The 16,998-nt window shown below is 35.4% G+C and overlaps 1 protein-coding gene across 2 annotated transcripts in view; it reads left to right on the top strand.

The window, feature by feature from the left end:
• MTREX (Mtr4 exosome RNA helicase) overlaps positions 1-16,998 on the top strand; it is a 41,813-nt gene that overhangs the window by 8,960 nt on the left and 15,855 nt on the right. For both annotated transcript variants that reach the window (XR_008483305.1, XM_054282221.1), the window contains exons 10-16: positions 198-300; positions 440-571; positions 1,755-1,834; positions 2,485-2,595; positions 3,244-3,345; positions 4,704-4,829; positions 16,649-16,799. Coding sequence is in view for 1 of the 2 variants with exons in the window: in XM_054282221.1 (XP_054138196.1) it covers positions 198-300; positions 440-571; positions 1,755-1,834; positions 2,485-2,595; positions 3,244-3,345; positions 4,704-4,829; positions 16,649-16,799 (805 nt within the window). In the remaining variant the exon portion in view is untranslated. The remainder of the gene's footprint in view (positions 1-197; positions 301-439; positions 572-1,754; positions 1,835-2,484; positions 2,596-3,243; positions 3,346-4,703; positions 4,830-16,648; positions 16,800-16,998) is intronic.

Raw genomic sequence — 16,998 nt, 5'->3', positions numbered from 1 at the left:
AGCGTTAACTGCAGAGGCACACCAGTGCAATTCTGAGCTGTGACACTGGCCTAGTAAACTCTCTTGATACATTATGCATTGTTTTTGTCCTCTTACCTGTGTATATGTGGGGTATTGGTACTGACTGTGCAAAGCACTAAGTATGTTTAAGTGGGCTGTGTAAGTAACTATTTACAACGTTTGTGCTTTATGTCTAGGGAGATTTCAGAGAAGATAATTTTAATACCGCAATGCAGGTGCTTAGAGATGCAGGAGACTTAGCAAAAGGGGATCAGAAAGGAAGGAAAGGAGGAACAAAAGGTGAGTTTGAACCCATTCTGAGGTAATTTTTGGTATGTATTTTTTCAAAATTCTATGCAAATTGTGCTTGTGTCTCAATTACTCCATAAGATACTTTTTGTTGTAAAATTTAATTTAAATTAATGAAATCTTTCTGCAGGTCCTTCAAATGTTTTTAAGATTGTGAAGATGATCATGGAAAGGAATTTCCAACCTGTGATTATTTTCAGCTTCAGTAAGAAAGACTGTGAAGCCTATGCACTTCAGATGACAAAGTTGGATTTCAATACAGGTACAGATAAATCCATTTGTATTCTATTCACAGATTCAGTTTGATGTGAAATACTACTTTTCCTGTTGAACATTTTGTGTAGAACCAAGAGGAAAATACATACCACTTTTTTCATTTATTATGCTGGTGCCTTGAGCTGCATTCTGTAGGAAGGTGTTGGTGCACAGAGTAATTGGTCATCATCACAGTGTCAAACTGTTCTTTGATTTTAAACTCTGTTTCTTGCTCCAGTATGCCATTTATTGTAATAATAACACCAGAATTCCTAGAAGATTCTCTCTGTAGTGGGAGAAGACTGATCATAAAAAAGTATTTCCCAAAATTTTCATGTTACATTCATTAGAAATTATCCTTGCAAAGTCCAGACAACTGTATAACAAACCACTAGTCTGCTCTTTCTCAACAATGCAATCCAGTTTTCTTTATTTCCTTCTTCCCCTTGCTTCTCAAAGTAAAAACCAGAAAAAAAGGTGATTTTTTAAATTTTGGCTAAGACCAAGCTTTGCAAGTAAGTTTCAGCTCAGTGCTTCTTGGAAATCTAGAGTTTTAACAAAAATAAGGATTTTTTTTGTAAATTTGTTGTACTGTTTCGTGTTTGTGAGCTGTTCAAGGTTCTTGCCTGCATATTTGCTCCAGTCTTTGCACATTTTGGTTTGGTGTGGCAGAATAATGCAGATATTTCTGTCAGAAAATTTAAAGATATGTGTAAATGCAGAGGTGTGTTTTCATGTTTTCTTCAGAAGCACACCTTTGAGTGTATATTCTTGATATTTGTACTACTTAGTGGTAAGGATGTAAACTTTTAAGAGTTAACAGGAAAGAGCTTCTATATCCGTGCAGACAGGGATTAGTAGGTAGTAGAGGAACAGCACAGATTTAAGAAATAGGGAGCACATAAGACTGATAAATCCCAGGCTTGAAAGTGGCTGATGTTTGAACTGTTATGACAGGTTTGTTCTAGTTTTCTTTTTCCTGATCTTCTGCTTCTGGTTACCATCTGACTCCTCTAGTCTTATTGAAGTCTTGATTGCCTCACCAGATGTGGGTGGTTTTGTGTAGACTTCACAGTATTCCATTCAATTTTTATTGTACACTTACGTAGATATTAGAATGTGGTACCACTTTATTTACATCTGGCATTAGCCTTCTTCATTTTGTAACAACTGACAAATTGCCTTCTTAGATGAAGAAAAAAAAATGGTTGAAGAAGTCTTCAATAATGCAATTGATTGTCTCTCAGATGAAGACAAAAAGCTTCCTCAGGTGAGTGGAATTTGAAAAACATTCTTTTGAATAGAGTTGAATTGCTGCTGTCCTGTTTTCTGCAACTTGTAAAGTTGTGGGTGTTGTGTAGGGGGTGGGTACAGAAATTATAAAACTGGATAATCTAATTCGTCTCGCCAGGTTTTAGTATCTCCTGCATTGCTTTTTGTCATTATGAAAGAGGCGATAAGGATTCCTTCCACTTGCAATTCCAGCAGATGATGTATGTCAGAATTAACAGTGGAGTTCCTACCCCTTGTTTCATTTTTTCCAATTATGTTGAAATAAACATGAGAGTTTGTAAAGAGGTAGACCTGGGTTTAAAAAGTCTGGAAATAGTTCAAGTGGAAGTGCTGTATGCCCTTACCTGTTACTGATTGTTGAGGCTTTCAAAAAGCTGCATTGTATTGATGCATCTCCAATTTAATTTATTGTATCATGCCTATGCATAGTGATGTTTTCCCATCTCTGCAGTGGAAAAATACAAGCTTCTAAGCAAAATACTACTAGATTGAACAGGTAGTTATTTTACTTTAAACTGGGGAATAGTGAATTACATGAATGCTAAGGGCAGTGTTGAGGCTTTCCATACAAGTTTTAGTAACAAATGCTAAAATTTGTTTGCTGGTCTTTTGTATCTTTCTTTCCAGGTTGAACATGTGCTTCCCCTTCTGAAGCGAGGAATTGGTATTCATCATGGTGGTTTGCTTCCTATATTAAAAGAAACCATAGAAATCCTTTTCTCAGAGGGCCTAATAAAGGTATTTTTCAAGTCCATCTGTAGTTTGTTGTGAATATGAGGCTGGTAATCCTGAAAATCCAAGCATGCCTTAGCTCAGGGTATATGCTAGTTTTACAGTAGAGATCTACACAATTGCAGCTGTAGTTTTAAGTGTTCCTGCTTTTATTTACAAGTATTTGAACTTTCAGTGTCTAACTTAAATACTTTATTCAACTATTTTATGTTACATCTTTCTCCTATAAATGACTGCGGATGTTTACCAAGCTGATTGTTGGTTGTACTAAGGACAAATACTCAGAAAAATGTAACCTTAGGTGAAAGCTGTGGTGGTTTTTTTGGATAGCTAACTCCTGTTTTCTTCTTGCAAACTTTAATATTGAAATTAATTACTATTATTGATTAATATAGTTTGCACTCCATTATGTTTTCTTTCTTAGTTTTTCACATGGACCCATCTATTTAGTTTTTTTGCTTTCCCAGGAGAAATAAGGAAAGGCAGAAAGATAGTTTGTGTTCAGTTTTTAAGTATTGAATATGACTGTGTTCCCTGTATTGACTGCACAGATATATTAAAATCCAGAGAGGTTTTATGTAGCAATCTCTGACTATTTTCATGTTTGCTTGAGATCCTCTTTTTTGCTTGCTTAACTTCAGTCTGTTTATTTAGGCCTTATTTGCAACAGAGACTTTTGCTATGGGAATTAATATGCCAGCCAGAACTGTGCTGTTTACAAGTGCCAGTAAATTTGATGGAAAAGATTTCCGATGGGTAAGTGACAGAGAGATTCTGTAGAATAATTGAATTATTTAAACCTTATTAGGATTAAATTTACTCTTAATGTGTTCACCTCAATGTAGTAGTAAATACTTTTTCTTTCAAAAATCTTTGTGTCTCATCCATTCATAGTTCATACACAGATTTAGGAAAACAAGGTTCCTCAGATTATCCATGAGGTTGTTTATTAGATACATCAAAAGGGAATTAAATACAGTTTAGCAGCAGTCACTGGATTATTCTAGGACTTCTGCACAGCTTTTCCAAAACTGTAATACCCAGATATTTTATTCTGTATCAGAGAACTCTGAAGAATAAATGGGCTTCATGTCCTGTCATAATGATCACTAATATTGACAGACTCAAGAAAAGAGGTCATTGACTTTGCAAGAGTATTGTTTTTTTACAGCAGGATTTTTTTGCATAATTACAAAATTTTAGACATTAAAACTTGGTATGTGGTTTATTTAAAATAAAAATGAGGCCTTACAAGTCATCACAGCGAAGCTTTATAAGAACCTCTTTAAGGCTCATCCTTCGAAGGTGGGAAAATTGTTTTGAACGGACAATTGACCTGTGCAAGTTATGAAATAAACATTTCTTCAACCTTATTTTAGGCTGTTCAGTTTCACTATTCATTTTGACTGTGTGTCTGTAAGATCTATATAAGAATGAATTTGCTTTGAGATAGAAGAAGTGTGGAACTTCTGAAATTATTTAGCACAGTTTGCTGAAGTAGTTTTTAAAATCTGACCTAAGGTGAAACTTGAGGAGTTGTTGATAATGCAGTTCCACAGGTGACAAAACCCTTGTTTAATAACTTGCTGAGACATAGGCAAACAATTGTAGCTGCCTCTTGTCCATGTCCCAGTTGTTTTTAAACTCTTCAATTTCACAGTCAGAAGGCATAAAAATACTCCTTTAGCCAGTATCATGTATTAGTGTTACTCTTGAATAACCTGAATGAAATTATGCATTATTTGAAGATGACCGAGATGCATTATCAGTATGTTGAAGATCTGTTGTATCTCCACCATGCTCAGCAACCTTTCATTATAAAAGACATTAGTAAAATGGTTTTTGTGCTTACTAAAAATGGTGCCCCAGGATACAGAGTTATAAGAGTATTAGTTAGCTTTTACTGCTGACTTACATTGTTCATAGTCATGGATTTATATTGTTGTTTCATGGTAAGTATGACTAATGAAGTCTATCTGTGATAACTGTTTGAGAACTGAGATAACTCTTCTTTTTGTACATCATGTCACTTACTGTGCAGTGGTAATCAGCACAGTATGAGTTCCTGCAATTTTTTTGATGTTTGTTAATTTCTTTTTCTCATTTTATTGCAGATATCCTCAGGTGAATACATTCAAATGTCAGGTCGCGCAGGACGCCGAGGTATGGATGACAGAGGAATAGTAATTCTTATGGTGGATGAAAAAATGAGTCCAACCATTGGCAAGCAGCTTTTGAAGGTAGGAGAGACATTGTTTTGTTTCTGTTCTCCCAGAAGATTATACTCACTTGAGTAATGATATGTGGAAAAATTATTCACCTGAGACAAGAAGATCATGCAGGTAAGAGATGACAACTCCTAAAAGTAGCTTTTAGTGAATTCTCATAGGAGTTAGTATTGTGAAACAAAGTCAGAAGACTAATATTATCCTTATTTCTATGAAAGTAGTATCATCCTTCTTTGTATAAAAGGGCTATCAGGCAGGACAAGTAGAACTCTGTGCCGTTTTCCTGGTGATAGGACTACTACTGAAGTAGTCTGTTTCTTGCTGACTGCCATCAGTTTAAGCGTTATGATGAACTAAGAAAAGTTTTTAGCTTTCACAGGAGTTACTAAATTATTTGGTTCTGTAATGAAATAAAACTTTGTTAATGGACTGTCAGTGTGATAGATGAAATGGACCAGGTCACACAAAAATGAGGTACATAGAATAAAGAAGAGTGAAGTAGCTGTCAGTGTGCAAAAATCAGCTTTGGAGAAATTGACAGTTCTTGCAGAAAATATTGAAGTTTGGAAATTAAGAGATTGAAAAAATCACTCATGGTTGAGATGGGCATTAAATTACAGGACTTCCCCAAACTCTCATGGGAGTTGGTACAGATTACCACAATAATACCCTCTTGCTTTATAATTTGAATATGAAACACGGTACTCATTACGCTTCTATTTAAATTCCATGGCAAAAATAACCACAAAGAAACACCTGTTGTGTGAGTTGCCTGTCTTAGGCTGCTTACATTAATTGTGCAGAAATGCTAAAATTAAAAAACTTGGGGAGTTACACTGCACTCTATTTAGGAGCTTGTAGCCTTGGTGCAAGTAGCAGGTCATTTGTGTTAAAACAGCATTTGGAGTATTACTAGACTTAGTATAAATTGTGGGAATCATCTCAAATCATCGTCAAGTTATGTTAACAAAAGGCATGGAGTTGTTGCCAAAAAGAAAGGAGATGCAAATGCTTTTTTTCAGGCAAATTAAGAACAAGGGGAAAAGTACCTACGTGGCTGCTGTTAATTATGCCGATGTGGATTCTTGGTCTGTGTCTTCATCTGTCAGTGCTACCTGTTAATCCGTATTATAGTATATCTGAAAATACGTACATTACATGTACCTTCTGTACATCAAGAAGGTGGTATTTACCTCCTTAAAGTCTGAATTTTCATGAATGCTGCATTATAGCTAACTACTCAGAAATCAGTAAAATAAATTTTAGAAATATTCATAGTATGGTAGGCTTAAATTTTTTTGTTAATTTCTTGTCGTGATTTAATTTGTGTTTTGTCAGTGGACTGTACCAACACTTACTTCTTCACGTGCACTCTTAATGCATGTGCACATCTCTGAGATGTATGAAGACTAAGTTTTTTAACTGTGTTTTTGTCAGTTTTTAAGGCTGTTGAAGAAAACAGACGTAATTTTGTGTCATACTTACTTTTAGCTGGAAAAGAAAGAGAATATGCAAAATGGGAGAAGCAAAAGAGAATCTTTATAAATAATATTTATAAAAAGTCCCCAAAAAAGGTTAATTTATATTAAATAATTGATAATGGCTTAAGAGAAAAAACAGTATTTCAAGTATTTATCTTCATACTTTAAGAGATTATTAGCTCACCCATTCAGAAAGTGGGGTTTTTTTAAAGTTTGAAAATTCAGTAGTCTGAGAACTATAGAACTTGATTTGAGTGAGTTAAGACGGAGGAAGAAGGAGTAGATCGCTTACTTTATTTTTATACTATTTTTGCAGGTTTTGTCTAGATTTTTAGGAAACAGTAAACAATATTTCCTTCATTGAAACTACAAGACCTTTGATTTTTCCTCTTTTTGAATTATAAGGAAATGAATGGGAAAAATAATCACTTGCTATGTTAAATTTTGCTTCTTCCCCACTGATCTAAATAAACTAATGTATTTCATTAATTTTTGACACTACTTCACTTGTAAGAAAGATTGACTTTTAGAATTTTCTGGAAAAGGTCAGAAGTGGCTACAATGAAGATATTGATGTTTCTGTAACTTCTGTAACTACTTAGCCAATTGCTATATAGGCAGTAAAAGTAAGCTTATGTGAAATGAGCAGTATCGCACAAAAAAAACCCCTCTTATTTTCGTCCTTAAATACAAAGCATCTAGAGGAAATTCCCTGTCAAACAGGCCAAGAAAATCAGTACAGGCTAAAGTTACATATTATACATTATATTTACATAATATGTACAATTCATAGTCATCATTAAGTATGTCTCAGATTTTCCTTACTGATGGTATTTGTTGCTAGTAAGATCATGGTTATGGCTAATGGTAGTATTCTGCTTTCAGGATAAGCTAAAGATTTATAGGAAAAACTCCAGAAGAAATAAATTAGCCTTCTTGAGAGTGACAGAACATTTAGATAGAACATTTTTGTCATAGCTCTTCAACCCTAATGTGGGGGTGTCTGATCCAAACCATTTCCTGAACACTAGAGCAAAACATCTAGGAATCGTGTAGTCAGCTGCCTCCTGCTGTGGTGGGTGAAGTGAGAGCTTTGAGCGACTTGGTACCAGCAGCATTGCTGCAGCTGTGCTGCTTGGCCGTGGCACTGTTCTTGCGACATTGTGTACAGTACTCCAGACTTAGATTCAGCATTCCATTCTTAGCTGGAGTCCTTACCAAGGGAGTTCTGTAAATATTTCTTGAACTCAGTAATGTACATTTGTCTTCTGCAGTGTAAGTAGCTTTCTTTGTTTATCCTTAGCATGTAATTGACCACTGAGTAGTTAGTAAACTGGTGGCTTGCATGAATCTGTAAACTCAAATGCTTAGAGACTATTGGGGCAGCTTTCTGAAGATGGTAAATTGTAATTGCACATTTGCGTGATACTAAGAAGTATTCAATAGGAATTTTTTTTTTGTTTCCTTTCTTAAAATCTTCTTTTCCTTACTTAAAAGCTGCTTAGGTAGGAAGTTATTGTGTTAGCTTAGGCAGGAAGTTTTGATGCTAGATAGCCTTTGTAACCAGTGCAGCATCTCTCCCATTGGAACTTGGCCATGCTACAAGGATGCATTCCTACAGACAGAGTTGAGTTACTCAACATTGATAATTTGTTATGTCTCTAAAAGACAAAAATCTTGATCATAAGATTCTAACATAATCTCTAATCATGTTATCAGAATGAGTGATTGTACTCTGAAAATGTTGTACGTAAGTAGGTTTTTGAATTTGAGCTATCAGTGCATTGCATCCACTTACCTTATCACAGCATCCACTTACCTTATCACAGGAAGAGAAAGATGGACTGAAAAATTCAAAGAAGACATAGAATCATCAAGGTTGCAAGAGGCCTTTAAGATCACCACGTCCAACTGTCTGCCCAGCATTTGCCAGTGCAAGCCCTAAACCACTAAACCATATTACCCAGTGCCAAATCCATATACCTCTAGAACACCTCCAGCGATGGTGATTCCACCACCTCCCTGGACAACCTGTTCCAGTGCCTGACCACCTTAACAGTGAAAAAAATTGTTTCTAATATCTCATCTGAATGTGCCCTGTCTCAGTTTAAGACCATTTCCTTGGGTCTCCTCTCTGTAGGCACAGTAGAAGGTACTGGACCTCACCTTAGTAAGAGCCTCTTTTCAGGCAGTTGTAGCAGGCAATGAGGATTCCCCTGAGCCTCCACTTCTTGAAGATAAAACACCCTAAATTCCCTCAGGTGTTTCCCATAAGACATGATCTCCGGATGCTGCATGAGCCTTGTTGTCCTTCTCTGGACATGGTGAAGCCCTTCAAAATCCTTTTTGAGGTGAGGGGCTCAGAACTGAGCACAAGACCCTGAGGTGTCACCTCATCAGTGCCAGTCCTTTCCCCAGCCCTGCTCGCTACACTATTTGTAATACAGGAATGCATTTGTCTGCTAAGGTAAAAAATACTTTAATACACTTTCTTGTCTTTTGTGTATGGAACATTAAGTGCCCCAATGCCAAGCTGTAGAAGACACTCCACTAGCTACATCTAGTTCCTTGGCAGGACCTTCATTTTATAGAGCTGGCTGTACTGGCCTTATTTGGCCTCTATGCTGCTGTATTAGAAGTCTCATTGCATTTTATTTTAATTCTTAAATAGTTTTATTGTACCAGACAAATGAGCTAGACAGTAATTCAGACAGTTCAAAAGTTTTCTCTGCAAACATCAGCTTAGCATGCTATTTAATTGTGCTATGGTACTTTGGTTTGACTCAGAAGTTACTTCTAGGGGGGAAAAAATACCTCAGGAGTTGAGAAATTTACCAAATCCTACATCAGGAGAGAAATACTTCACCTGGAAGTAGGCACTAATACTGGTGGGAAAAGACATTGCAAAATCTAAAGGAATAGATTGTTACTAGTGGCTTGAGGACAGTAAAATATTCTTCTAAAGTTGTGACATGGATGAGAATCACAATGAAACACGTATTTAGGATACTTTATAAAATGAATTTAGATAAAAATAAATTTTAATGCGAAGTAATTGTTTTTACTGTAAAGTGCCAACCTTTTCTTATCCTTATGAAGCATGCATTGCAGGAATTTTCCAGGCTTTGATTCAGGAAGGTATTTAAGTCTAACCTTAATTTTGAATTGCCTTATAGTCAGCAAGATTCTAGCATAAAATCACAGAGATCAGGGAGATGGATAATCCAACACCTTTGTGAAGAGTCACAGTTTTGTATATAATTATGCAAGCCAGCAGATGGAAGAGAACAGCAAATAGCTGTTCTTGCTGATGTTTGCAACCAAAATGTAGGAAAATGAGGAGCATCAAATGGTGTGTAAAATGTCTTGTCATTCTTGAACTTCACCTCAGGATTTTCAAGAGCCTGTAGGATTAAGCTAATAGGTTATATTTATTAATTGTGGTTACTGCTTTAATACCACAAAATACTTCAAGTTTTATTAGTTCATTCTGTGGAAAGCAGTTTTCCTCCAGATTTTTGGAAAATTTACTTTGGTAAACTCATCACTGCGAATGTGAATGCATTTTGGCTGAACTAGATTTTTTTCTTTGCCCTCATATTCTTAAAACAAAAAGGATAGGTTTGAGATGAACAGATGAGAAGGTACTTTTTAAAATTTAATTTGATACTAGCATTTTATAGAAGTTGGTAGTCTTTGCTAGAGTACACTTTTCCTTTAAGTTAAAACATGCTGCATATTTACTGAAGTTGTAAAGTGTCATAAGATTAATATGTCACTGTCCTGATAGCTATAGTGGCAAATATGTTGAGGATGTCAGCTAGTTTGTTCTTGAAGATTGAGATACTATTTGCTTTTTCCAAAAACAAGGAGAAGACCAGAACTTGGAGTTAGCATCCTGAAGTAAAACTAATGATGGCTACAACAGTAGCCTACTGTTTGAGAGAGGGTAAATGACTAAAAATTTCCATCATTCAAAACTAACTTGAGAAGGTAGTATTTGGAGGTGGGAGAAACAGAGTTATATTGTTTTCCTTTTAAGTCTCTTGTTACAGCTGGAGCATTTGTTGAATGCCAGCCTGAGGTATTTTTGCCAGCAAAGTCTGCAGGAGCAGTATTTTGCCACCCACAGTGGCTTCTGTTTGTCCTGGTGTAACTCCTTTTGGGGCAAAGCAGTGAGCCAGATTGGTAATAAATTTGTGCTTAAAATAGCCATGTACCATTGTCTGTTAAAAACAAACTCACAGTAGAGTTTTTTATTGATTTTTACTGTTGTGCTAATGTACCTCAGGGTAAATCTGCTATCAGTGTAACTGCATAGGGTTTTTTTGTACTTCTGAGGGAGACTGAATACTTGTGTGATTATTTTATTACTGATATATGGAAAAAAACATGTTGCTGTTTCACAAGAGGTGTTTCTGTGGCTTACAGGCATGTCAAGCAGTCACTTTCATTTCTATTTAATAAGTGTTTTAATAGAAATTTGTGATGGTGGCTATTACAGACACCTTAAGTCTACCTATTTTCCCCTTATGACAAAAAAAGGGAAAGATCTTTTAGTTATTACCAGTTTGTTCTGTTCTTCACTTTTTCTGTGAAGTGTTGTTGTTATTTTCTTTCTGGAAACTCATTGATTCCATTTATTTCTGGAAACATTGATAAGTAAATGAAACTGTCACTGGACCAAAATGGTGTCAGTTATGTCCTATATTGTATCTAATTTCATCATTGTAAAAGATACTTTATTTTCCTTTGCAAATTAATTCATTTCAGACAGTATTTGCCATTTGATGTTCCCATGACAGGCTGGAGAACAAGAATGTTATGTGGAGAATTTGTTCCTCGGTCTTCATGGGAACAAATTTAAAAATGTAAATATTTTTCTTCTTCTGTAAGTGATAACAGAAGGAGTAACTCTTACCAAATGTATGTCTTGCTCAACACTACATGCCATTGCAGCAATGACAGCTCTCACATCTCTAGTTAGACAGAGCTTCCAAGTCTTAACAGTAAAAAAGGAAAAAATACTGTTTGTATCAATTCCATACACTGATCTTCTTCTTCTTCATCCCAATCCTTATATCTTTCTTTATGTGGGCAAGAAATTATTATACCAGTATGGAATCCCCTGTTGGATTGTTTGGTTGTGTTAAGATGAGGATTCACTCTGAAATTATTGATAGCTAAACAGTGAACACTGTATGGCAGCTATAGTTTTCACATTCTCATCCTTTTTTTAACTTTTGGCTACATTATTTTTTGTAGTGAATTGTTTATTATTATGTTCCTGATTTTTAACATTATCAACTTAACCCTGTCATTCTTTTGCATACATCTAATAGCCCAAATCTCAGAAAACTTGAAAGGGTGCTTCTGTTAAGTTAGCTTAAAATTTTATGAGAAGTGGTTGCATGTGCAAAAGGCATCATTGATTTCTGAGAAATTTAGTTGATATATGGCAGACTGTTCTCATGTATCCAGGCAATTGTCATCCAGAGGGATGGAAAAAGCTTGCAAAGTTAATCTGCTTTCTAAAAACTGTTCAGAAAAATAATCTCATGCTGCAGTCTTGTTAAATTTTTGAGGTGAGGGGGGACTGTCCTCTATGAAGGAATGAGAGGCAGGATTACTTGCAGAAAAGGAGTCTGGAGAACTGGAATGGTAATTCTTCAGCAGCAGTAAGTCATGGAGGCAGTGCATATTTGAAAGTGACTACTTGATGCCTGTTCAAGGTAGTCTTTCTCATCAACTCTTTTTGTAGCTCTCAAGTCAGGCTTTTACTTGATCTTCTGCATTGAGTGGTTGGTGGTTCTTCCTTTCTCTAATGTGGAGCTTTTTCTATGGAGACAAGGGTGAAGCTTCCTCAGAGACAGATGTTGAGGCAGATGATGGTGAAGAGAAGGTTGATGTATTTTGACAGGAGGCCCTTTGGTAGAGGATGAACTAAATGCTTCACAATATTTTTAAGAAAATAAAGTAATCAGTCTGGGAGCCAGTGGCAAAAGTGTTGAGCAGAAAAAGGGGTTTCAGGAGGAGATAACCATCATGGAGAAAATGTAAGTTAAAACTGATTTATGTCTTATTGTATCTTGGCAATAAGCAAAATACAGCATAGTTGAACACTTTATACTGTGAAGACTCATTGAAAGTAAATTAGGAAGGAAAAGCCTACCTTTTCCATTTTCCTGTCAGTAATAAATTTCATCTTCTCTCCCCTCCTGTTACTTGCTTCTCTGCACCTTATGTATCTGACAGGTGACTTTAGGTAAGCACTGTCTCTTCAATAATCATTGCTGTCTTTGGTATTTGCCATAAAAGGCTGATGGGCTACTCATGCCCTGAGTGTACTTAGTATAGAAGAACAGCTGTATTTTGGTAGGTTTTTTAACACAGCTGCAGAATTTGGATGTGGCTGCTGAGTAAATGAAGGAAGGGCTTCATTTGATTGCTCCTGTCCCTGGTAGCCTGGGGTAGTAGGTAAAGACTAATGCATGAGGCAGAACTTGCTGGCTGTGCTGAAGGTGTAATACAGTAGAGCTACAGTAGAACATGTTTCATTTGAAGAAGTAGCAGTTTCAGTTTTCAGATAAAATAAGCTTCTCAGAACTCTTGATTTCAAATATATTACTTAGAGAACACTGAGAAGACAGGAGTTTCTGAAACTTGGAGAAAGATGTGTTTATGAGATGATGGAACAGGGAAAATTCACCATTTTTGCCAAAACAGGATTTGTGTTTTAACTGCTATGTGTTAATAGAATGAATGATCATATTTTCAAATGGTAAAATGCTGATCATGTGTTTAAAATAAAATTGCCACATCAGCAGCTGGCTCAAACATCACCTTTCAAGTAAGGCTTATATAATCTCTGAAATAGCTGGCTTTTTTTTTTGTTTTTAAATCACTCCTTCATATTTGAACTCTGCTGATTTTAAGAAAAAGTGTTTAAAGTGAATCTGCAGAAATTGTTTGGTCTTGGTGTGTTCTGTGTATATATTGTAATTGTGTAAATTACAGTATATTCCTTGTTTTCTCACGTAATGATCACATTTAGGTGGGAGCGTCACACAGTTCTATTCTTTGAAATAGTTTGTGAGTCTTGCAAGCACAGGGTGAAGGTTTTCCCTCCAAGATGTCAGGAATGGAAAGAGGATTTGTTTCATTGTGTGATCAGAGCAGTCACACAGGAGCATTTTGCCAGATCTCTAGTGTCTATAGCACGCTGGTGAGTGTATTCCAACTTTTTTAGCTGATGCCTGAATATGGCAGTGGACATTGCAGTAGGAAAGAATCTGACCATTGTTAGCTGACACTGGCATAATTGCTGTGCCTTCTTCAGTAAATGCCGTTCTTTAAATGGCATTTTTTGTTATAGAGAGGCAAGCTTGTTATGGAGTGATAATTTCTCTTTCCTAGAATAAGTAATATATTTAGAAAAATGGACAGGAGGTTGGTATATACATAATCCTTTCATCAGGTCTTAAAAAAAAAGCTATGCTATGTATTGGTTAGCATCAGCAACAGAAGTTCTGTCATCTTTATTTGATATATCAAACCAGAGGCATCTGTAGAAGCTTGAGCACCTCAGCTCCACTGTTGATGTTGTAATTAGTGAGACATTTCAGTTATTAGAAACCCATCTGTGGTGGTTTCAGAACTGACAGTATTATTTTAAATACACATTTCATGGTCTAGTTTAAGAGGTACTTCTGCTCTGAGATGCAGAACACTTGAGGTAAAAATGTAGATGTGAATTTATGATCCACTCAGAGATGTAATCTAGAATGATTGAATAAGTGGTCATGGGAAGCAAAACATTAGAACATGATTTATCCAAAACTTGTTTTACATGTATTCATGCTTTACTTTCGAAGTATAAACATATGCTGAAAGCTTTTCTGTAACAATTGTGTTCTTTTCTGAGGCAAAATAATGAGGCAGTGAGTAGGATTCTAGCATTTTTAAGGTAATCTCGTAAAGCTCTGTCTCACTTAAAGCAAATGGGGTTTCGGTAAATCTTTTACCTGTGATGTTTTGGATTCAAACTGTCTCTTACTCTGATATCAGTGCATAAATGGATGTGGGATCTGAATTCCTGCCATTACCTTTAAAATTGAAAGAAAAATGTGTGCATTGTATTATTGTCATTTAAAGTCTAGTACACTTTGATCTGGAAGACCACTGGATTTGAATTTCAGCATTTGCATATATAAACAAATCATCACTTAATTTTTTTAATACCCAGTGATTTTTTAAATTCGGTATGACAAGGAAATATCTGCTCATAAAGAAAAGCAGATAAATTGGTTGCAAGAAGATAAAAGGTTTAGGTAAAGCAGTTTTTGAGCTTACTAAAGGCACAGAGTTGCATGTTTTCTAGTGTCAGCCTTTCTTAGCTTCCAAAATGTCTGATAGAATATGTGCAATTTAAGAATCATGTAGTGGCATGAAAAATATGTCTTGAAATATCCTTATTTTCTTGTTAAATTTTAGTTGTTATTTAAAATGTTTAATCATAACTAAATTTACTCATAGGCCTTGTTGAAATGACAATTCTTGTTTAGTAAATCTCCTATATTTCATATATACATTATTTTAAGAGAATAAGAGGTATAAAACCATTGCAAACTGTTGCCCATTGTCTTTTATTATACTTTCAGATTAGATTTCACTTGCCATTTTATTCTTTGTCATTTGTTGTTTGTGGATAGCTTCAGACATCTAGTACAATTTTTATCAGACCTTGCTGTTTTTCTATCTTTGCCTTTTTTACATTTCTTGTAAGTTCAGCCCTCTTTAAGTCTCTGGGAAATTTTGTTTTGCAGAACAATGAGATTGCACTTGTTTTCTGTTTAGGAATTCACAAGAGTTTAGTTTTAAAAAATCATTTAAACACTTAATAACTTAATTATGTTACACTGTTGGAGATGAGTGTATTGTCATAAGCGTTTCAGGAATCAGGGAGGTATGGTAATCCACGTACTTGTTAACACCTTCAAAGAGCTCTGAAATATTTGTGAGATCTATCTTGGTTTTATAAAGAGCCTGTTTATGTTGCTGTTCTGCTATATTCTGTCCAGCTGTCTGGTGCTTCTGTTTTCCTCTGCTTTAGTTGCACACAAGCTTTAATTTTCTATTTCATAACTCCTGAATTTCCCTTTTATCCTTTCTGAAGGACTGTCTGATACGCATTCCTTTGGAACTAGCTTGGATGAAAGGTTATATGCACTGTGGTTGGGCAGTTCTGTACTTCAGAAGTGTTGGATCTCTCTCATCTGATTTCAGCAATTTGGTGTATCAAGGTGGCCTTCTGTGCTGACATTTAAGTGAGAGACAGTTTCTCAGGCTTGCCCTTTCTTGGAGAGGCTGTGTGTTCAGCTCTTCTAGATCTTCTTTGGACACTGTTCAAGTGTTTTGTTTGTTCTTTGAATAACTGGTTGTTTTAGCCCATATCAATTAAATGTTTACTCTTTCGTAATAACAAGGTTGTCCTCTTGGATAGAACATAATAACAGCCAATGATGAATCAGAACCAAAGATGCATTTACTTAGTACAGTAGTCTTTTTTGACAGAGGACAATAGTAGACATTCTTAAAAAATAAGAATGGATCAAGAAGATTATGGTTCCCTGTAATGCTTTCTCACCATCTTTTATTCTTAGGTTGATCAAAATACCTGTACATACTGCATTATCAAAAAAAAAAAAAAAAAAATTAACTTCCCAGAATCCCAGAATGGTGGGGGTTGTAAGGGATCTGTGGTGGTCATCTTTTCCAAAACCATGGCTCTGTCATCTAGAGCAGGGTGCCCAGGACCATGTCCAGAGGAGAGTTCACAACTTCTCTCAAGCTACCTGCAAGTTACATTAATTTTATAATGAGACATAATTCAAGTTAAAGAACTAACAGATTGTTTATTTTTGTACAAAATTCCCTAGATAGCAATGTAATCAGTATATCTTAGGACTTACAAATAAGTGATTTTCTAGTGTTAAAATAATAGATTCCTTTAAATAGCTAAGTAACTATTACTTTCAAGTTAATATGATGGCATCCAAAGTGTAAACTACTGGAAATATCTAAATTTTTTACCTGTCCTTTTCATTCAAATATAATTTATTATATCCTAGCTGTGATATGTACCTATACAGCACAAATACTTTTACATGTTCAGCATAATAAAATTGTTTAGGATTTTCTGCAATATGTAATCTAAATTTAAGACTAATTGTGCAATTAATCAAAGCAGCTCCTCATATGAAATACTGCATTGTGATTTATCCAATGTGTTCTTATATGCCACAATTAATATTTTTTTTCAAATTAAAAATGTAGTTGTATCTTTTTCAGGGTTCAGCTGATCCCTTAAACAGTGCTTTCCACCTGACATACAACATGGTATTGAACTTACTTCGAGTGGAGGAAATTAACCCTGAATACATGTTAGAAAAATCATTTTATCAGTTCCAGCATTACAGAACTATTCCAGAAATAGTGGAAAGTAAGTATTGCTGCATGTTCTCATGTGAGTAGGCGTAATACACAGTAAAGTTGGGTATATTTATTATGCTTTGTTATGCTCTTAAGAGTTTTTACCTGTGCAGTTTTGTCTTCCCTGCCAACATTTGCCAGTGCACTATTTGTTGCCATGTTATAGTTTCAGTAATTTCCTCTTGTTCTTAGGACCTATGCTGATACGT

This window comes from Melozone crissalis, unplaced genomic scaffold (assembly GCF_028551555.1).
Source record: "Melozone crissalis strain CALT ecotype California unplaced genomic scaffold, PUWL_Pcris_2 ptg000005l_1, whole genome shotgun sequence".
In the NCBI taxonomy this organism is placed as follows: Eukaryota; Metazoa; Chordata; class Aves; order Passeriformes; family Passerellidae; genus Melozone; species Melozone crissalis.
This window is presented reverse-complemented; position numbering and strand designations above follow the sequence as displayed.